The sequence below is a fragment of the Cygnus atratus genome, chromosome 5 (genome assembly GCF_013377495.2).
Source record: "Cygnus atratus isolate AKBS03 ecotype Queensland, Australia chromosome 5, CAtr_DNAZoo_HiC_assembly, whole genome shotgun sequence".
Lineage (NCBI taxonomy): Eukaryota > Metazoa > Chordata > Aves > Anseriformes > Anatidae > Cygnus > Cygnus atratus.
In genome coordinates this window covers 11338895-11362232 of record NC_066366.1, presented here as the reverse complement: position 1 = coordinate 11362232, position 23338 = coordinate 11338895, and the positions used below count along the sequence as shown (strand labels likewise).

General features: G+C 40.3%; 1 protein-coding gene across 1 annotated transcript; it reads right to left on the bottom strand.

The window, feature by feature from the left end:
* Nucleotides 1–2629: 2629 nt before the first annotated feature.
* Nucleotides 2630–13355, bottom strand: E2F8 (E2F transcription factor 8). Its single transcript, XM_035550442.1, has 13 exons — nt 13314–13355; nt 12905–13180; nt 12428–12584; nt 11036–11341; nt 10222–10383; nt 8631–8768; nt 8097–8306; nt 7286–7373; nt 6495–7014; nt 5332–5550; nt 4379–4511; nt 3922–4241; nt 2630–3231 (listed from the first exon to the last, which is right to left on the bottom strand). Exons 1-13 carry the CDS (start codon nt 13353–13355, stop codon nt 3058–3060), a joined length of 2745 nt encoding a protein of 914 aa, XP_035406335.1. The 3' UTR covers nt 2630–3057.
* Between the last annotated feature and the right edge of the window lie 9983 nt (nt 13356–23338).

Genomic DNA, 23338 nt, shown 5'->3' with positions numbered 1-23338 from the left:
GTGTACAAGCAGTGAGCGTTTCTTGTAAGCCAGTAGCAAGGAGGGCCTGGGGCGTGATTGAGCTCACTGTTAATGTGTGGCAAGCACTGAAGCTCTCCATGAGAACCTAGTGTTTGCACCCTTGGTGCTTCATAAATTGGGATCCTTGACATTTGAAAGAGTTGAGTGTTCGTTAACCTTCAGTCTTGTCTTCAGGTAGATCACGTGTTTGGATGGATTGGCACCGTGTCATAAAAGAGGGACTTTGCTAGAGCTTGGCAACAGTAAATGAGGTAGTCAGCTCACATCTAAGGATAGGTTAGACAGGTAAAAAGAGCAGCGAACTCGACTAGTCAGAGTGAAATGCAGGTCTTCTGGGGAATAGGGTGCTTTGAACAGGGAAATGGTAGCTTTTCAGCCTGCAAAGTGAACAAGAATGGAGTGCAAGGTATTACAAAGCCTGCGTGAAAAAGTAAGCAACTGCATTTTGATAGGAGTCAAAGGACACTGGGCAGCAAGTCGGAATATACATCCACCTTTTCATAATAGGGCACTGTTTGTGACAAGACCTTTTTTCAACCCTAATTACTGCAGTTTCTTGTTCTGACAGCTGTGCTTTCCAAAGCCAAAAATTCTGTACTTTCAAGTAATGCAAGTTTCTATAAACCTTCACCTTTTATACTTCTACAATTACATTGATAGAATTTGGTGTGTGGAAGAGTGGTCTGATCAGTGATCATGCTGGAGAAGAAAAAGAACTCTATTCGCTGCTGCAGTGAGAATTGCTCAGTTTTCCAGCTTGTATTCTTCTCTCCCCCTTACGTAGGAGTATTTCCATAGTTATCCTATCAGATGTATTTTGTAGGATAAAATAACTTCATGCGATTAAAAAGCAAGCCAGTCAGTTTTACTGTTAGCTGTTTTAACTGTATTTCATTGCCAGTCCAATCCTGAATTTTGGGCTTTACTGTAGTAGTTTAGACAGCCTTTCTCCTGCCCTAATTTGGGCAGACAGGCACGTTTCACAGGGGAAGGCACATACACTGGACTTTGCTTAAATTTAATTTAATTTATTCCTTGTTATCTAAGATGAATGCGAGGCTTCACCTTTCGTCCTTCAGTGTTGAAGAGACTCCACCGTATGTATTTAAATGCACGTGGCTTAACTTAAACTGTTTAAAATTGCAGTGGGGAGAAGCAACACTCAGAAGCTGACATTGATCTCAGCTAGAAAGTGGAAACGAACTGTGCTGCCTCTTGGCTGAGGCAAGACCTCTGTTCTGTGAGGCTTCTCTTCCCTTCCTTGTTGATGGTTTAAGTTAAAATGTTCACTATGTCCCCATACAGCACAGTAAAGGAAAAAAATGCCATACACGTACTACACGCGCATAGCGTTACTACAGCTCCTGCTTCACAGCTGATCCAGGCAGATTAGGGCTAAGGAGGGCTAAGGACAAGGTAAACACTTCATGGAGCAGAAGTATTACAGTTTCTGCTGTGGCAGGCTTTTATGAAAGATTAATAAGATAGTGTTATACATTGATCCGCTACTAGGGTAAGCAATAGCAGTGTTTAAAACTTAAGGTGGACTGAAGGTAAAGGTAGTGAAGGTCTAACCAAAGTTCTGCCTTAAGAATTCTCTATCGGGAAAAAAAAGTTAGTTCTAACAAATGAAGGAATTTAGGGAGACAAGTCCTTGAATTATGTAATTTTGTATGAAACTAGTAACTTTTTTTTTCTGTTCAAGTATTTGCAGCACCAGATAGTTTCTGCTTTGTCACTTGTTATTTTGGGGGCAAGAGAAGGTAGAATATTACTGAACTTGAAATAATTTAGCTCATCTCTATAATTGTGAATGGCTTTTCTGGGGTTCAAACTTTTTCTTCTTTTCACGCTACAGTTTATTCTACCACCTTTCTTCTGTACCAGGAGTGGCTTGCGGATGTTCAAGAGAGGTGGAACTCCCTCCTTCTAGAAGCCAGACTTCACACTGCAATACTGATTAGCTAGTGCTACAGTAACTGTCTGTGTGATTTCTGTCACAAGCAGTTTCAGATAAACACCAAACCTTTGGGCAAATACTGAAGGAACTTAATCTTAGGTTCTCTTGATAGCAGACAGGCTTCAAGCCTATTTGCTGCATGTAGCACAGCAAGCACCAGGCTCAAATTCTAAGAACAGAATAGAGGCAAGGTAACATGTTCATTATCTAGTCTTACTGAAATTGGCTGTTAGCATGAGGCTCAAACCACGTAACGTCTCACTACCCTAACACCTCAACTGCACTTTACAGAATGTTCTAGGTACTTTTAATCCCAAATATCATAAGCATTTTCCTTTTTGTTATTAGGAATCTCTAATGAGAGTTCAAAACTCCAGTGAGAGTTCAAAAAGGGAGACTGAGGTACTTACATGCATCTTTTTAAAGAAATACCATTTTGCCTTTCTTCAGAATACACACACCCCTATCTGACCAAAACCAAAAAAGGAGTCCAGTACAGTATTACTCAACTCCAGTAATTTAATTTTATTAAACAAAACAACTGTCAAAATTTGACAGTTTGATGTAAGTTGAATCTGAACAAATTGATTTTACAATACAGTATAAATAATTCTTAACTTATATAAAACTTGATTAAGATTTTTTTTTTACTAACTTTACAAAAGAGCATTATTGAACATAGGAGCAAAAGAAATTTTAACTATGGCCTTTTTGTTAAAACAATATGTACACACTCACAGTATTTTCTTTGTGCAAAATATGTACTGACTGAGACTGTACCTTTCTGTACAAAGGCAATTTCAGTTACTTTGCATAGCAGAAAAGCAACACAGAAAACACTAGATACATAACATTGTTGCTATAATACTTTAGGTAAGCCTTTTGGAAAAAATATTAGACAGTAACTTTCTCATTAAGAGCCAGTTTGAATTCTAAAGCATTAAGGCTATTCCAGTATTGCAGTCTTGCCAATACATGCCTAAAACACACTTTGTCCATCAGACAATTCATTGTGTGTGCAGTGTGTTACCAGTAATTATGCCTGTTAACACAGTCAGCAATTTGATATCCCCAAACTAGTCTTCTGACACTTCAAGTTTTCGTTGAGGAATATATAGGGTTCCTTGAGAGGTTCTATCAGTACCGTCTGAATTTGCAGACAGTGAAGATACTGTGTTTGGCCCTCCTGGTGTGCGGAAAAACATGTCTGTCGTTGTCTGGGGCTCTTCTGGTTCCTTTGGAACGCTAGGCTAAAGAGAAGAAAGTTTACTTTCATTTAAGAAAAAAAAGTGAGTTATAGTTTTAGGTTTCTGCAGGATGTTAGCAAATAGATTCCTGAAATTTAAAAAGTCTAAGAACTCTTTACAGAGAGAAATAAAACTACTTATTTTCCTTGAAATATGTATATCTATATAAAATGGATTAAATAGAGATAAACTTGTTTCTCAAATCTATCTCCTATTTTTAGTACAAACAGACCTCAGCCAATACTGTATTATATATATTACACAGAGAAAACTTCATGGGAAATAAGATTCTGTTAAAATCTTGTGGAAAAAGGGTACCATTAAGTATAAGAAGTTGAGAGTAAATTAGGAAAGTATTGACAAGGAAAGATAAAGTAACAAATTTTCTGTTTGTTACTTTAAGGATATGTTATCTCAGGTTCATCCAAAATCTTCTAAGACAGTTGTCTCTTTATATCTTGTCATCCTCCAGCTGGCTCCACATCCTCAACAATTAGGATACGTGTTCTTCCTTTCTAACCTCTCAAGTTATATTGTACTTATGCTAGCCTTCACTGCTTTTTGTGGTCACTACTGATTTATAAATCAAGATTGAAAAAATATTGGTTTAAAAAATTTACCTGCTGAATGGAATTACTGCACTATTATTTCCCACTGGGTACACGGTCAAAGAAGTTGTAATGTTTTACTTACCTTTTCTTCTTGTAAGTTCATGTTTTCTGAGCTGTGATTACTATTTTCTGCTTTTGGAGAGAGTGGTATATGCTGAAGAACAGGATTTGCAGGAACTTGCATACCAGCAGGTATTAGTCCTACATGTTGCAGCGTAAAGTTCAGAACTGAAGAATTTGGAGTTTGGGCAGAACTGGTGTTGCTTGAATTGAGACAGGAGTTGCTTAGTACAGGTGCAGCAGCAGCTATAGAAGTTGGTGACAGCATTATATTCAAGGATGTTATATGAAAAGCAGGAATGTTAACTGCTTTCAATTCAGATGCAGTCACTGGAATGACACCTGAAACAGAAAAATCAAGTGTTGAAGGAATTAAAAACTGAGACTCTTGCACTGTGTTTTCTTGACCTGAGTAAGACGAATCTGGCTCGCGGTCCTTCGAACCAGACAACTGTGTACCTATCTTGTTTAGTACTCACCAGCAGGGGGTGAGCTGAAGGAACTGTGCTGTAATGAACATATCCCAGTTTTCTCTTTATTAGAAAGGCTCGCCTTGTTGCCATGGTGGGTGCACTGAGTAAGAGGAATAAGGTAGCCAGATGGAAAAAAGGTCTGAAAAAGAAAACAACAACACACCTTTACCCCAAAGACGCAACAAACAAGGAAGTATTTCTACCGAGTTGTATTCCCTTTGCCACTGCCTTATTCTTTATCCTCCATATGACCAGGATCCTATATTCCATGCCTGTACTAGCTTCTGTCTGAAGCTAGCCTCAGCCACACAAACAAGACTGTTCTAGTCCACAGAACTCAACTGGCTCAATTCCCAGATGATATCCTGGGAGAGGAACTGTCAGTCCACACAGTACAATTAGACTTGACAAAAGAAATCCTTATGTGGAATACTTCTTTTGGACAGAAGAAACACCTGGACTCTGTAGTCATCATGTCATGTCATTCTAGGATTGTGTTTTTCTTATGACATTGTTACGCAATCCTTTTGCATTTACAAGTTCTGTTTTCGTCAACAGAACCGTTCTTGATATTCAAGTTCTCTGTAGCAGGAAGTCTTAAGTGCAGAACACAAAATTTTATATCGATTCCACTGTAAATGAAAGTATTTGAAACAAACGGTACACAAACAACCGTCTAGGAAGGTATAATATCTTAGTATTGCCTCTGTCTGCTTAGGCTTAGTTAACTTCATCCCAATCAAAGCCTGAAACTCATTTTACTACTTCTTATTTGTGTACTTAACTCAGAAATAGAACGGTCCTACATTGTTTTTTTCTTAAAGCACACTAAAGATAATCCAACTCAAGGCAATCTATATAGATGTAGTCCATTACAGTTCTGTTTCTTTTGCAAATTGTTCCAAGTGGAATTTTTCTAGGTAATGACAATATTTGTTACGGTGTCTGACAAAGCTTACCTCATGAGCAGGAATGGCAAATGCCACAGGAATGTCTTGTTTAGGTTTGGTTCTGTTGTCATCTTCTGGAGTATCTGCTCTTTTACATTGGTCAGAGCAACTTGCCACGCTTAGGTCTAATGTTTCAGATTTGTTCTGTTTCTCTTCCTGGAAATTGTCCATTTCGTGATTCATTTGTGAGCCACGGGAAGGTGGTCTTTCATTTTTAACGGACTCTCCCTTTTAAAAGGAAGTATATATGAAAACAAGGGTAGACATTGGGAAGGACTTGACATTCTTAATTACAAGTCTATGACAACATTCATACATTTCATAAGTTAGAAAAGAAAGTTTGTGCTGTAAAAACTTGTAGTCAATAAGAGAAATAGTTCCATGTTATCCCCTCTTGTTCCTTCACAGCTGGCGGATAGTTGATGCCACACAGCCACACCAGTCTGGTAACATTTCACAGCTGTTTTGACAAGCACAATTTAAAGCAGACTGATAATTTACAGACCCTAAAACATTCAGCAACTGAGGAGTGGAAAATGATCCAGACCTAGTTTCTACAGCCACATCAAGTCTCTCTGAACCTCTTATTCTCTTCCTGTACTGTATCATTATGTCTAAAACATTAACCAAGTACGACACTGGATAGAAATATTTAGAAGGTGTCAGGATGTGGGGGATGTTACCTGTCCAGCAACTCTTGTGTGTCCACTTTCCCTCCCAACACCTTCAAAGCCAAGAATGAATGTCAGCCCTTCTACAAAGATGAGTAACCTGAACTACCCCAGAATCACTGTATAATAGGTAAGTCTTGAAACAATGTTTTTGGAGTTTTCTGAAGATATCTGTACACTTTGACACCTTCTCAGAAACAGCAGACAATTGTAACAGTCTTTTAACTGTTTGCACGCCCTCCAAAATTATTCCTCAAAGGTAAAGGAACAGGTATTCTGAAATTCCAGCACAAAATATTTATACTGCAAGAGTTATGCAAATCTATAGCACAAATGCTTCTGTAGTCAGCTAAAGGATTATGTATTTATAAGGTTACTCCCTCGTCTGGCTTCTTTACGATTAATTTACAAATTGGACATCGGGCAGGCTCCTAAATCACTTTGAAATGAGAAGGTGGCACCATCTTTAGGCTATAGAACAGGTTAAAAAAAATAACTTACCACAGAAGTATCAAGGCTTTCCTCATCACTTCTATACTTTTTAATCGAATTATTCTCTTGTAATGCCTGTGATCTTTTAAGGCACCTCTGTGATGAAGATTCAGATTGTATATCTGGTCTTTCTTTAGCTGTCAAGGACTTTCGTGGATCATCTGCAGCTATGTGATTGTCCCCTTCCTCAGTGGTTATTTCATTTAAGACTTTTGAATTAATACTTTTAATTCCTGTCACATTAGCACGTGGTAGAGGCTGCAACATGAAACTTGGGCTGTATGTTGTCACAGTGTGGGCTTGGGAAGGATGCAGATATATTGCATATGAAACACCCGAATGAGTCTGAGGTAGTATTACTGGTGACACCGAACTGTGGCTCGGAGGTAAGACACCTAGTGGCTGAGTGAGAACTGACTTCTGAGAGGGTGCTGCAGTGTGAGTTTCGGGCTTGGGGGCTACCTCAGGTGAGGACAGATTATTTTCCAAAGTAGATCTTGGCAATTTCATTTTCATCTCTTTTGCTTTCCTTAAAAAAAAAAAACACAACACAAACGAAACAAACAAAAATCCCCAAACACGTATTTTAATACCTTCATGCAGAAATGCCCTAATGTTTTTCTGTAATACTAAGGCTTAACATGAACTTGTGTGTCTCAACCAACTGAACAGAAAATAGTAAGTGAAAAAATAGCCTGCACTATCAGGGCTTATTGGTTTTTGCAGACTATATCCTGACTCAAAAGAAGCATAGTTTAAACTTAATGGTCAATGTCAATATAACACTTGTGCAAACTTACTTTGATGGTCCTTTCAGCTGATGTTGAGCGATCGCTGCAAGCTGAGACATTTTACTTGTGTAAGCTGATAGATTTTGATCAGTACCTGCTGCACGGGGGGAAAGAAAACGAATGACGTATCAAACATGTAAGTTTTCTACCTTGAGACTGCATTATTTAATGTGGCATACACGTTTAATGAGAAGACACTAAAGCTCCATGCTATCTATAAACTCCAACCCAGACTTGATTTGATCAATTGGATGGTAACATACCAAAAAAAATTAAAAGCTCAGCTTTTTTTTTTCCCCTCCTAACAAGAACACAAACATGGATAGGTAATTTTCCGGCAATTTTATGGAAGACAGAACTGCTTAGATAGCAAGATACAAAATGTAGCTTCTGCAATAAGCCACGACTAGAAGCAGTTCACAGAGAAAGATAAAACGTCCGGAGAATAGACTATACTACACAAAGTTCGTAACCAGTAATATTTACGTTGCAACTGCAACAGCACAGCACAGGCTGTGACAGTATTTCATCCATTAAAACTAGAAAGAGTTCTACTAATCGCAGAGCTTATTCACTGAACATGGTTTATTTTAGATTTGTTTTCACTATCAGTATTCTAACGTATCAGTTTTACGGGCAATATGTATTTCTGCCATCTTGTCTATTTCTGACTTTTTCAAACATGTTTTCGTTGTAAGCAGGCACACTCACGCATCCACATCTCCTATGAGAGGATGGCAAGCCTGGATATTTAATGCAAAACTCTACATCCAATTCAAAAACATACATAGAAAAAAAAATATAGTTTTCAGCTACATACTTGTGCTTATTTTAACTGGACTGGCTGGAGCAGATTGGATCTTCCTTCTATCATTTTCTATATTTTTAACTAACTTTATTAGGGATGGATGCCGAGTGAAGTTCTGCTTGACGCTTGAAGGAAAAAGATTTTTTGAACACTGTTCTCTGGAAGTGATGCATTCTGAAGTATGTGGAATGTAGGTCGCAGAAGTTGCTTCAAGTTTTGTGTCTAAAAAGCAGAAGAAACAGAAGAGTAAGTATGTATCATATGCAGAGCCAGTAATGAAAAGCAATTATTTGGACCTGGCTTATAAATACTGAAATACTAGCAGCAGCAAAAATGGAAATGCAAGAGTCACAATATAAGAGTATGTACTATGTGGAAATATATTGGACATTCCAAGAAATACTAGTGTGCTATGTCGTTGAGGACCAAGTACAATGTGACTGTCAAAGACTTTCTGCCTAGTTTACTCTGTCTTTCGGTAAAAGATATTCAAAATGAAGAAGGAAGCACAATCAGCAGAACAAAAGAAAATGACACGTAACCTACCCTGAATACTTGGCAAGACCTCGGGTCCCGTCCATTTGAATGCTGGTTTTCTACCTCTCTCCTCTGTAACGTGAACTTTCTTGATAAGCTCAAGGCTACTGAGAACATTTGCTATGTCATAAAGTCTTCTAATTTTGGCTGAAATAAAAGAAAAATGTAAGCTGTAGCAATTCTTACTAGTTACCATAGATCAGATTAAAAATCTGATGATGTCCTGTTAGCAGCTGAAAGGAAAAACCTTCTTAATTTCTTTGAGAGAAAGATTTTGTGGAACAGGCATTTGTACTATGAAATAACGTATCATATCATAAAATTTAAATGTATAGTGGAATGACATACAGATCTATAAATCTATATAACGGTAAGGATAGTATGCTAAATGTAGAAAAACATTTTCAAAACAAGTTAGGCTCTGTACACAGGCCAAACCTACACAAATTCTATAGTGAAAACAAGCAACTTCTAAGGTAGGTGTACAGATGCCAGGAAGAACGTGGAAAGTATGGAGAAGAGACACACTGAACTCCAACAGGATGAACATTGTGCATGTTTTTTAACTGTGTTCAGGTTGAACCATTATGAAAAAGTTTTAGGCAGCAGTAAAACTACAAGTGAATTCTTTAACCACACAGTGAGGGTGCTTAATCCAAAGCTTCTGCTACTGAAAATTTAAAGTCTAGCAAGTCACAGAACTTCAGACTGTGCTTCTTAACCAAGAAGATGGTAAAATATGTGATACCGTAAGTATTAACACATGGATGGCACACCATGAAAATGCTTTTAGTGAGACATAGATGTTATGGAGGAAGAAGAAAAAAAATGAAAACTAACAAACAACCCTACCCACACACACTGTTTTGCCAAGATGCAATGGAAAGGAAATTATGAACTGAAACCAGCGAGGATCAGTCTGTTGCATAGTTTCACCAAAAAAAATAATTGTCTGAGAAGCAAGGAAGGGTGTAATTTTCAATGAAATGTGAAATTAATTCTTAATGCCTCAAGAGCAGGCACATTTTCAATTAATATAGATATACCGGCCTGGACCTAGAAGTACCTTTACATTTGAATGGAGAGCAAGAGGAGGAAACGTGCAGGGAACTGAAAGCAGGGTAAAAGAATGAAGAAATAATTGGCAGTTACAACATGGGGTTTCGCTTCCTCATACATTTAAGCTATTAACAAGACTTTTAAAGCATTTCTTTAGATTTCCATCGAGTAAGTTATATGACCAGAACGTGGATTTGCATGATGCTAAGACATGTTTGCTGAAATGATGCCAATATCTGTCACAGATTGCTTGAGACTTGAGAAATAGTTACCAATAAGCAGACATTACTTCACCATGAAAGGATTCTATGGACTTCTCTTACATGGTGTGTATGAATGACAATGTACAGGTGGATCCCTAATAAAAGCTGTGCACGGAGCTTATTGGGTTTTTGGAAGTTCAAATACAAATGGCAGGAAGAAGATGATAACGTTTTATACTACATAATCTTGTACTAGATATAGCTCATTTAGCTTACACTGGGTGTTTCTATTTAAAGCATGATCAAAAACCAAACAGGAACAGCAGCATTTTACTTACTTTTAAACTTGCTTTTATCTAAGTCTTCTAACTGATCTTCTCCAATCAAGATTTTAGCAGCAACTTCAAGGCTTACTATTTGAGGAGTTGATACAAGAAACAGCATCACAAATTTCTGACTCATCACTCGTAAAGACTTGTCTTTCCTGCTATTTACTGATGCTGCAGCAGACAGGAAAAAAGGATTAAAGCATTAAGTGATGTGGCACCTACAAACACTTAAAAACACTGAAGAAATTTGTCAGTAACAATGCTGAGAACAAACAATACGGCAACTAGGCAGGGCCAACACGGACTCCAGAATTGAGTCTCTACGTGGCAAGAATCAGGTAATTAGGTGGATACCACGTCTAACTACACAGCAAAGAGTGTGGTGTCTCCCTTGGTATACCTTTCCTATCATCTGACCTGTACTCTCAAAGATGTTTAACTGTAGATTGTATAACATATTTAACAATCGTTAGTGAGCATTTCTTCCATGAATCAAACCTAAATTTAAAAAAAAAATAAATAATGGTGTCATGTATACTTTTGGCTTCTATAACATCCTGCAGTTTGATTATATGTTGAGTATGTTTGTTAGTTTCACCTGTAGTCCCCTCCTTGTTCTTGCCCCCTAGAAGTAAAATACATGTGTAAGAATTGAATAGGACAACTAGAAGAAGGTAGAGCACTTCCTCCAACCACGAACAGATGGTGCTTTTCAGGCAGTAGCATTTTAGAAAAAAAAAGACCAATAAGTGTTTTTTCCATGGGCATAGATATTTATAATATATTTATATTTATTCTTCTTGGCATTGTAGAGAAATATTACCGGCACGAAATTCCATTCCTGGGAGCTCGACAAAACACATTTCTGAATGCTCATTTGAGACAGAAGACCTCGCCATTTCTTCATTTCTTTCACCATCTAAATCAAATTCATGCTCATACTCTCTTTTCTTGATCATCTGAATTTGTTGTGTGTATTTGTTCTCTTCTCCAACTTTTTTCAAGGTCTGCAAGGTTTTGGTGAGATTATGTCGCCCATGCCAAGCATATCTGTTTTTGGCAAGGCGTCTCACCATGTGTAGGCTCTCTAGCACGTTCACGATATCATATATTCGTCTACGTTCAACATCTAAAATAAAGAAAAAAAAGGAAGATCAACATGGTATCTTTACTACGTAAAATACTTTTTTCATTCATTTACCTGATACGTGGCTTGCACAGAAAAAGGAACAGTTTCCCATACTTCCCCCTCTTAATATAATTCTAACACATTTTCACCAATTCCTAAGTACCAACTTTACTGAAAATAACTCTTACAGATCTTGCGGGCAAGAAAACAATTCTTGCTTCAGACATGGCAAGGACTTGCTCTTCCAGACCAAGTTGTTCTTGTATGTCTTATACTGTAGACCAAGTTATTCTTGGTCTACAGTATAGACTAAGAACTAAAACTTACTATTACGAGTAACGCCATTAGATGGGTCTCAATACAGCTTTAAAAAAAAGCATTTTTAATTATTCACTGCATCAATTTTAGATTGCCTTGTTAATTACTCTTGGAAACGCACGGTAAACAGCTGTTTTGTAACTTGCTTTCAATGCTATTCTATTAACATACTAGCCTTTTCTCTGTTGTCTATTCAATCATCATTTTTGAGTAGGTGTTTTCTAACAGATGATATTTTGTACAAAAATGTATCGATAGAATTTGCAGTTCATCCAATCTGCAGAATACTGTATTCTCATAGCTCTTACAGAAAAAAAGCTTCAGCTGCTAGCAACTTGGACTCTCAATAGATCATTGGTGCGATACAAGATAGCAGAAAGTAGTTTCTTGCTTTGATGTTATGATTGGACAGGAAACCGTGGGCTCAGCCTCAGAAATGCTAGCTCCTGACAGAAAAACAATCAGCCACGAATCTTAGCCATCGTTTCTAGGTTCAAAAAAATGCAACTGGTTATTTGCAGTATCTGTAGTAATGTAGACGTTTAATCTCAAACATCATTCAGAGTTTCTTAATTCAGTTCACTGAGCAAACTTTAGCTTCTTAAAAGAACCGTGGTAAGAACGAAGACTTTAAAGCTGCATTTAGGTAAACATGAGAGCATACAGAAAGCATTTATAGTTTTATGGAGCTAAAATGTACTGAACACAGAAGGGTGGTTTATTGGCACATTTGCACAAGGACGTATAATGGCATATACAGCAACTTACTAAGCTCTTCAGCTACTTCGTCAAGGCAAATATAAGTATTCTCTGCAGTGCTGGGGTAATCAGGATATCGAGCTAAGAATTTATGACACAGTAATCCTAGGCTTTTCTCCTTGCGACTTGGTTGCGATTTTTCATATTCATCTCCCGATAAGTGCTCCTACGCAGAAATAAGAGAACTTGAAACATTTTTACAACAAATGCGTAAATATATACATTTAACAGCCTTGTTGTGGGCGCAGTCAAAGCTCAACGTTCCCCCTTGGTCCTCAACAGCTGTGGAAGAATTTTCCCAGTTGTGTGTAACAATGTGATGTTGTCAGTTACATTTGTAAACGCTACAAAATCAGAGCTGGAACGGAAAAGTTGCCGTATGTTAGCTTGGAAGTTTTAATACTGATTAAACAGCCTTCAGCTAAGTTTTTTTTTTTTTAAAAAAAGAAAAGAAAAAGAGGTAGAGAGGAGACCTTCAGAGCATACCTGCGAGCAGTGTTTGGGCTGCAGGACCTCACCCGTGGCGTCTGACAGCTCCTTCCTCTGCTCCCTGCTGCGGATCTCGGGGCTGGCGGCGCTGATCAGCATCTTAAGGTTGGAGGTCGGCGTCCAGGGGTCCGCGGGCAGGCTTTCCTTGGGCTTCGGGGGTGTGGCCAGGGGCTGACAGCCGGGCTGCATCTCCGCCAGCACGGACGGCGAGGCGGCCGCTTGCTTCAGCGGGGTGCCCGGCACGGCCCCGCGCGGCTCGGCGGGCCGGTTCTCCTGCGCCACGGGAGCGGAGCGCGGTGAGGCGACGAGCCCCGGGGCTCCCGGCCTCCCTCAGCCCCGGGGCGGGCAGCCCCCGGGGGCCGGCCGAGCCCTGCCCGCGCTCACCCCGCCGCCCCCAGCCCCGTACCTTGTCGTCGGCGCCCGGCTCGGCGCCGCGGGCCGCCTGCATCCTCGCGGGGGGACCACGCTCCGGCCTGCGGGGCGGGAGGGAGGGAGGGAAGGAGGGAGGGAGGGAGGAGAGGGCCGTGAGGCGGCGGCGGCGGCGCCCCCCCTCCGCGACCCACCGGCGCCTCCCGCCTCTGGGCCCGGCCCGCGCCCGCCGCCCAACGGCCCGGCCCCGCCCCGCCCATTGGCCGCCGCCGGCGGGCGGGGCCTCGCGGGAGCCGCTTTAAACACCGGGCGCCGCGCCCGCGCTCAGCCCCGCGCCAGGAGCGCCGCTGCGCGGAGCACCAGGGGCCGGCACCCACCCGCGGCGGCACCGCCGCCGATTTGAATCGAAGGCGCTGAAGCCGCCGGAGCAGGGCGGGGCGGGCCAGCCAATGGGCGCGCGGCACCGCGGCCCGCCCGGCCAATCGGCGCGCGCCCTCCTTCCCTCCTCCCTCCCGCCGCGGCTAGGCTGGGGGTTGGCGGGCTGGCGGCGCGGGAACCGGGGCGCGCGGGGCGGCGGCGAGGCGGGAGCCGGGGGGGGGGGGATGAGCGCGCGGCGCTCCCCAACGGCCGTGGCGCGCGGGGCGGGGCGGGGCCTCCCCTCAGCTCCCCTCAGCTCCCCTCAGCTGGGACAGCGATCGTGGGGCCGCCTCCTGCCCCCGAAGGCTGTCCCCCGCAGCCAGCCGTCCTGTCGGCTCCTGCCGGCGCTGGCTGCCCCCACCACGTCTGTTTTTTAACTAGAAAAGCGTCGGGGTTGGCACCAGTGCCCAGTTAACAGGCGGGTTCCCCGACGCCTCGCCCTGAAAGTCTGCACACGGTAGTTCTCCTGAGGGGGTTCTGCGTGTGTTTGCCAGCTCCAAGCCCCTGCTGCCACACGTCAGTGTCCCACCGTGAATATCCAGCCTTATCTGCGCTGGTTGAGCCGAAGAGTTAGTCGGAGCATCGTCATGGGGGTTAAAGATTGCGTGTGGTGTGCCTTGGCGGTTTAACCCAGTCCAGGGAACGATAAACCGGGATTATAGGGAAGTTGGTAAATGAGTCAAGAGTGCCTAAATTGCAGTGCTTCTGCTGCCTGAACTCTAGGTCAACACGCATTCTTATCTTCTCCACAGATAAGTTTTTTCTTCAACAGCATAGCTATGCACTATGCTAAGGAAAGCACTAATCTGCTTTGCGTGCCCTGCTTATAGTTGTACTTCTTGTACAAACACCTTGTCAACGGCTTGGTTTGAGTGTGGTCACAAGGCAAAGTCCATCATTTTATAGTTGTATACTTTCTGGATGTGATGCTGTACTCCTGTCAGGTTGAATTGTAACTACTGGCTTACCTAACGAAATGCATGAAGAGTTGTACTGAAATAACTCTTACCAGGTAATTCTGTGTATAAGATCTTACTGCGAGCTCCCCAACGCTGCATGAAGAGGCAGCCAGTCAATTAATGCATGTTATCTCTTTATTCTGATTAATGCAACTCTTTTAATCTATTCTACAGGCAAAATGCCAGAATTTGAACTCATTACAGAAAAAAAAAATAATTCTTACACATCATTCCATTATCCTATCCATGTCTGTAGATGCCTGAAGGGAAAGTGCAAGCAAGGCAGAGCCAGGCTCTTCCCAGTGGCGCCTGGTGACAAGAAGAGGCAATGGGCAGAGACTGACAGGCAAGGAGGCTCCCCCTGAACGTCAGGGAGTGCGTCTGTGCTGCAGACTGTCCTCCCTGAGGTTGTTCACGAGCCGCTGGACATGGTCCTGGGTACCCTGCTCTTCTCTGGCTGTCCCTGCTTGAGCCAGGAGATGAGGACAGATGGACATGGAGGTGCCTTCTCACCTCAGCCATTCTGAGACCTGTAATCATCAGTATTGCTGAGTGTGTGTCTCCACTGGAAAAGTGAAAAAGACAGCACTGATGTTATGTGAATTTAAAAGATTTCGTGGTTTGTACGACCCAGTGGGCTTTCCTGCCCACTGCATGGTTGTTCTTTCAGGCTGCTTTCCTCAAGGAACTGTTTCACAATTACCCTTTCTAGGGCTGTGATTGTGAATTTGCAAACAGCAGCCACCTCTGGAAGCAGGAAAAGTGCCTGAAATTAAGCATCCAATTCCGTTGATGAAATACAGCTTGTGGGAATCCTTGCAAGTGATGCTGTGATTACATGTACCTCGTAATTGTTTTCTTGTAGTACTTCATTTTCTTAGTCAAGTGAATTTTAAAGGCAATACGTAACAGTCTTAAATTATGCCTTAATATGTGCCTGACGGGCACCTAGGTGAACCTACAATCTTCTGCAGGTATGAATTCCTAGTCAAGTTCATGACATAAGTATACCTTGAAATACCGCAAAAGTCTCCCAGAGTTGAAACAAGTATTTGGTATTTTAAGTATGGATAAGAAAATTCATTTATTCAAAAACAATGAAAAAAGGAAGAGTAGATTCTAAATTAAAATGTAGTGATTGAAAAACCACTATATTTTCCTTATTCAGATGTTTCTGTAATGTTAATTTCTTCAGTCACTTCAAAACTCTGTAGTAACTAGGATTATAACTTTTATACTCTGTTGTTCTCATCTTTGCTTGGGTTATGTTGTAACAAAAATATATATTTGTTTCAGAACTACCGATAAAGTTTTCCAGCGTGTTAGGATAACTTAGGACTGTCTCCCTCAGGAATGGCATCATCACTTGGGCTTGCTAGAGGTCAGACGTCTTTTACTCCTTTGCGTCTACTAAGAGACGGCTGATATATCACATAGTTGTGCTTGAGGTGATGTTACATGTCATACTACCCAGAAAAATTACACGATTAATTTCATACAGCACATAACACAAAATACTTAAATTATTAAAAGTGACTTTCAAAGATGAAATATTTGCAGTAGAGAATCAATGGCAAGCAATGTGATAGGTGGGTTTTTAGTCAGCCATAATGTCTAAAAGTGATCTCGTGTATTCTCTCCACCCTGTATGTCTATAGGCAGGGGCATGCAGCCCACACAGCCTGGGCAGTCAGTAAGATCAGCTGTGCAAGAGACATATGCAAATTGAGTTGTGTATAGGTACCCAGAGGAGTCACTGCTGACGCTTTCCTGCCCTGGAACTGGTGCCCTTGAGGAGGGAAAATGAGACTAATGCCTGGCAGCTCCAATCTGGCTGCTGCAGCAGCATGGAAGCAGCTGGGTGCAGGTTGCAGCACCCGGGGGCGGTAGGTGGCAGTGGCTGATCCAGAAAGTGCTGCGGCATGCTGCTCTCTAGCCTTACCTAATTTTGTATTCATTAATCTGTGTGAAATTAAATCATTTAAGGCATGTTATTGCATGACTTGATTCAATTTTACTTCAGTTTATTTGCTATCACTTGTTACATTATCTTCTGAAACAAGGGAAATTAAATCAGTTGGTTGAAATCTTAGGTGAAAGCTAGAAAGGAAACAAACATTGCAGAAACTGGAATTCCTTAAAAACAAATGGTTTTTTAAGCATGCTAATTTCAGGCAGTGCTAATTAAAGCTTAATGCATGCACCAGAAACTACACTGGAAGAATATTAATAAGATGGTACAAAGAAATGTAGTACTTAGGTGCTTCACTTCTGCAGGTATGTTTTTTCTGTTGTGATGGTTTATCAGGAAAAGAATATAACAGCACAGAACCAAATGCACCTGAGGTGCAACAGGGCACTGAGCTGTTAGCATTGTTACAGGGCATACAGAGCAAAGAGTTCAGAGTACTCAAGGTACAAAACATGTTTCTACTTCAAATGCCTTCTACTCTTTGTAGTCAAACATCTTACAGGAATCACATCTGAATTATTTTAGTGTATTTAACATAAATTTTGTTATTTCTACGTTTGAGAGATGAGCTGTCTAAGTGAGATTTACGGCCAGTTAAGTGAACTGGTGTTTTTAAGAGTGGAGAGGATTGCTACTTGCCAAAAAGAAACATACAGACAGATATTTCACTGTAAATGTTACTTCTTGATCCAAATTTAAAGCACAAATTTGAGCAAAGGCCTGTTTACTTCATGTCGTTCAAATAGAGAATTACATTTAGATGTATATTTTTAAAGGGAAAACTACATTGTGTGGTTTCCACCTAACTTACTGAAGTCAGAAGTTCATGGGTCAGCCAAAATACAGGCTCATCGCTCTTCTGAAAATAAATTGTTCTAATGGTGTCAGAACCCACAGCACTTCTACAAAACCTGCAGATCCATTGCACGTTTCATGTATCGGTTGTACAAGGATCTAGCCTGAAGGCTTCCGTGTTCATCAGCCCAAGCTTCTGCACGTTAGGTATCCTCTCAGCACTGGTGATTGAGAGAGTGCTCAGGAGGAGAGGAACAATAAAAAGGGGCTGAGAATTGTGTAAAAAGTGAAAAATGTCTATCGTTTGTATGCAAACAAAGAAGTTATGAGGGGCTGTGATGGTACTCATTTCCAGCTGTGATATGTTGAAAAGAGGTGTTCTTTCAGTGCTAGGTAGATAGCACAAGGGAACATTGTTATAGATGATGTTACAAGCTTTGTTGTGCTACCCTGAAGGTTATTGTTACATACAGGTCAAGCCGCTGTAATGTTATTAGTGTCTGACTTTGCGGTTCCAGCAGAAATTTGGAATGTCTATGACATTAAAAGGTAATTCCCTGCCAAAATATTGTATGTGGTAGAGCAAAAATAAATAGAGCTTGTTTATTATATTGTTTGCAGGAGCCTTTGGAAGACCTGATTTCCCTAAGTGTTTGTGCTACTGAAATCACTTCCATTTAATTTCATGTAGTTAGTGTAATCAAGAATGGATTCTTATAGCAGTCTACAAAGTATTTTTTTTCTAAAGACCTGATTTTTACTAGGTTCTTACCAAAAAAACAAGTAGTGTCTAGGTTTATTCAAAAGGTTTCTTACTGCATAAACATACCCAAAAGTAAATATTCTTTCAAACAGCTTCCTAGACATATCGCAACCCCTCAGTGCTTTGCTGAGAAATGATACATAATGTTAAATGGCATATCATTGGCAGAATACTTTGTACTGTTAAGATTAACAAAACAGTCCATACTGACATTGTACAGACATTCTTTACACCTGTGGTTCAACTGACTACATTTACAATATTGTTGCACTGAATTGTTTGGTTTAACTCATCTGTTGGAATAATGTTGCATTCACACCAAGCAAGGTATTTTCTTCTAGGGCAAATTGACTTGTTTCAGAGGATTTACATTAAGAATGAATTTGGTTCAAGAGTGTTACTAGTATTTTCTGTTCAAAATTTGTATCCATTTCAATGAAATTCTTCCCCAGAGTTTTTGTACCATGTTATATTTGAGGCTTGCTTCTTTGAGTTTGCTCTTCACACGTCTCGCTTTAAACCTTCTGGCCAGCTTTGCTTTTCACCTTTTCATCATGAAGTGCTTCTTGCTTTAACTTTTGATGGCTCGTTTGCTTCACACTGATTTTCTTTTAAGCCTGTTCTTGGAAAAACCCAGCTGCGAGAGGTGTGTTCTTGCAGTCTGTCAGCACACCGATGGGCACATGATAGGTACCTGCATGGGGGCATGAGTGTGCATTAATTCGAAGTTTGAGATATACTGGTGAATGCACTGAGCAGGGAGTCAGCATTCCATCTTTCTAGTTGAAAGGATTACTTACTGAATGATACTGAAACTTGAGAAGTCTGGATTTTTCAAAGATACTCAGCACCATATGCCCTGTGTTCACTGTGCCTCATAGTAAATATGTCTGAAAGACCACTAATTTGTGTTGTGGATTCCACACTGTGGAAAGGGTAATAAAATTCCTTATATCTTGGAAATGACATGTATTATAATGGCATAAAGGAAATAGAGTATTTGGAGTTTCTTCTGTGTACAATTAAACTTGATTTCGTTGAGTTAAAAACACTTTTCTGTCCATTAGCTAATTTTCCTGTATCTTCTCTGAGTGGAGGGAATTATTCAGTGCTACAAAGATAACCTTTTTCTTTTTCCCCTGAGAGAATGCTGATTGAGTGCAGTAAATCCACCACAAAGCCTGTAATATCTGAAATAAACTTTACTTGCACCTGCCATCTTCTGTTCCAAATGCCATCTCCATTGAAACACTTCTCTATATTCTGGGTATAGCAACTTAACCAAGCTGAATTATTTCATCTGCTATGAAGGGATTAAACATGTCAACAGTAATTATCTTTGCCTTATTCTGACAGTTGTTTAACTATACTCAGAGGTTCATTATGACTTCGTCACTAAATCTCTTGCTGCATAAATCTATCAAGGTATAATTTGCTGGCATAGTAAGAGCAGAAACGTGTGTCCACTCTTGCAAACAGAAGATGGTCAGGGGGTACTTGATCATAAATTCTAGCCCATGTTGTTCTTGTTAAAATCCCAGCTGAGCTTATGCTCTGCTTGGATAATTGTTAGGCTTCCATTAAAAAAAATAATATATATATATATGTAACCTATGAGAGGACTGAGTTTTGCTATTTGTAGAAAATACTTAGTGCTATAAATTCCAATGAGTCAAGCTGTACTTTAACTATAAGAAATGGTGGAGATGAGGAAAGAAGAAAAAAGAGCAAGGAAGAAGAATGACTAAATCAGTTAAAGTTTTATAGACTTTTCAAAGAAAATATCATCCAGCAATAGTCTCTTAGGCCCTGCATGTTTCAGTTTATATAATTGAATAATATTTTGTAGACAATATTTCAAGCACTGTTTTTAATATTGTTTAAAATAGGTATCATTTCATGTTCTTATTAATCAACATTTTTGTCACTACGGGGACAGCAAAACGTCATTTACCAAAGCCAATGAAGATTTTGATTAAAATATCACAGAAGGTGAAATAAATGGAAATTATTAATGTCAAGTTTTAAGCGTATTTTTTCAAAAAGATGAAAGCCATCTTTCATTTCTTTTGAAAACTGTTTAAGGAAAATATTTGGTCAAATATAAATTAATCTAGAACTGTATGAGAAATTAGTCTTTTATTGAAAGGAAACTTGAGTTCATTACCTTTTCACTGTATTCCTGCTGAAAGCCTAGCAATTAAGGCTAATAACTAGACAAATACATTTAGGGTGCTCTCTGGACATTATAATACTGCAGATGAGGTCATTGGCATAGATAGTACTATGCAGTACTGTATACCCATGCTCCAAGAAGGCACAGGGGATGGTAAATACACATTGCTGCATGCTCATCAAAATGAAATCCAGTTTGTTTCATTTGGCAGCCTCATCAATTCTTCACAGAAGCAATAATTCTCTGAGGATATTTTCTTGTGAAGATACAAAGAGAGAAAAAAAAACTTAGATGCATTTGAATATTCATTTTTTAGCTATCTTGTTCTGTTTTGTTTTGAATTCCGCGGAGAATGCAGGGAAATGTGTGGTGCTCTAACAAAGAGCCCTTTTTCTTCTGAATAATCTGGCACAGGGAAATTTTGCATCCAGTGAAGATTATGATTAACTCGGGTTTTCACTGTGATTCCCTCCTGGCGGTATTCCAAATCCTGGCCTGTCAGTCAGGTGTACAGGATTCTGCAGAGTCTGCTCCTTTTTCCCCTGAAGGGACCGATACGGTGTTTAGCCACAATGGAGAGTTGTCCATTAAAATGACAGGGGCCTGGAAAGATGCTTGGCATGCCACACTCATGAGATGAAGCATAATAGACTGTTAACAGTCATGTAGGCACCTTTTTCAAGGGCCGTTTATCCTCAAGAAAGCTTGCTGTGCATCCTCTCGAGTAAAGGGCACTTTTGCATTGTTCGGTTGAGAAAGGGAAGCCTTCTCTTTGTAGCACAGCGTAGTGTGAAATGATGCTCGGCAGCGTGTGCATGCACCTGACGGGCTCAGCTCCTCCACCGCTGCGTGAAGGGCTGTCAGTGGGCTGGGACTGTCACCGGCTGTTCTTACACCTATTTGCTGTTATTATTTCTTGGCTGAATTCAGTAGCATCCGGAAGCGTCAGCTGCATTGAAGACTCTACTTTGGTATTCTGTTCACAACCACTAAATAGATGAGGAACGTCTTCCAGTAATTAGGCAGCTTATTTGAAAACTGGGTTTAGATTTTCTAAAACCCTTGCTTAACTTAGTTGTCTGTGGGCTTGAGGCTCCGAGTCACTGAGGCGTCCAAATAGCTGCCTCATTATGTCTGGGATTGTTTTAAATCTCGTGTGATGATGTGTCAACCTGATGTTATAGGTAAGGAAATGTTAAGCCAAAGAGTGAGAAAGAACAAGGCTATGCCCTAGCACATTCAGTTGTGAGAAGGTACTCCTGGGGTCTGGTACTAACTCCAGTGAATATTTAACTCAAACGGTGTGTGTATTTTTTGGTGTGGGGTAAGAATAGCATGTCTGTGGCCTCACTTTTCAGTTGGAAGGGCTTTCCTTCTCTGACATGATAAAAAGTCTGTTGTGCTGAACGAGTGAAAGAGCTTCAATGGAAGAAGTGAGTATGTTCTCCTGGTGGTTAAGGCCACGCCGAGGAGATAGGACAGGGATGTTCAAGTCTCATTGTGCAGAGAACTTTTGAAGCATCTTAGCAGGGAGGATTTCTAGCTGTGTTTTGTGGGAAACAGCAGTCCTAACTACTTAAGTCGAGAATATGGTATAGACTGAAAAATCCTGAGGAGAAAGCAGTGCTACTCATCAAAATTACAGAGGCCAGAGAGGGGTGGAGGTGAAGCTCCCCACCTCCCTTCTTTGCACGTGTTAGGTGGAACTTACTGCCTACACCCAATCCTGTGCTGAGGAGGCATGCTACTCAGTAAGCCTGAGGTAGTTACAAGTGTTGCCTTAGGATCAGATCTTGCTTCTATTGTCAGTTTAATGCTTAATAAGTCTCTGTTCTCTGTCTGTAAAATGAGAATAATAGCAATGCATAGGAATATAAGGACAGCTAACAAACTGAAGATTTTAAGTCACTCAACTACAGTGTCAATGTGGTCCGTGTACATATTTCAATAACAAAAGACAGCCTCTGACCTTTTGAACAATTTAAATAAAGTAGATGTACAGAAGGAATCTGTGCCTATTCCTATATGAAGTAGCATGTTACATTCGGAATACTGAGACACTTTATGCTACTTCTCCTTGCCCTGCAGCTAGTGACAATAAAAATTTGAGTGTATGTCCTCACTGCTTTTCATCAAACTTCTTTCTGTGATAATACGATAGGAGTACCGAAATAAACATAATTCAACATCATTACATCTAAACCTGCCTGCCTTTAAAAGTATGTTGCAAATATACAGTGTACAAAAGTACAGTCAGACTGCAGATATAGAAAAGACTCCTTTTCATCTGATTGCCAGTAGAATGTGAATATTAGATGTTATGCTGACAGAGAATATGATAACTTCTGTTCAAATCACTTGGGGGAGGGGACTGTAATTATTATAGTTTCCTTTATGAAATCTATCTACTGATATTTTCACTCTCAAGACTTACCTTGCTAATGGTGTAGAACCTTGAAGTCATTTGTTTAGAAGTAGCTTATAGTTATTAAATATTTAATTATTTGATGAAACTATTATCTGTGAATAGTAATGTCTGTTTTCTGCTGGCACATACAGTGAATTTAAAAGGAAAGCAAAGGAAACAACACAGTGATCTGGAAAGAAAAGATTTTAAATGAGCTTATGTGTTCTGGTAAAGTGCCACAAGCTAATAAACAGAGACAATCATTAAAGGTCTGTTGTCTATGGTGAGAATACCAATCACAATTAGTAGCTACGCTAGCATATGATATTCACAAGACTGTATGTGCTATTGAAAGTTAATAATTTGGGTCATTTTTTGTGTTTAGTAGTAGTAGTGACTACAAGAAGACAATTAATGTGATCATATCCACAATCTTGTGGTCTTTGCTGACAATATATGTTAGCGAAAATCATTTTTCACATTAGAGTGAAAGAATGGGGGAAAAAGTTACTTAGTTTCAAGATGCTTAAAAGATTCTCCCAGCAATATGTGGAAGGGTATTGAGTTATACTC

Bases quoted from the DNA above. Each gene is read 5' to 3' on its own strand.
- E2F8 (XM_035550442.1), bottom strand. From the start codon at position 13,355: ATGCAGGCGGCCCGCGGCGCCGAGCCGGGCGCCGACGACAAG. The intron at 8,307-8,630 runs GTAGGTTACGTG...TCTGCTTTTTAG, and splicing joins GGTCTTGCCAAGTATTCAGG to ACACAAAACTTGAAGCAACT. The intron at 4,512-5,331 runs GTAAGCTTTGTC...TTTCTTTTTCAG, and splicing joins TTGCCATTCCTGCTCATGAG to ACCTTTTTTCCATCTGGCTA.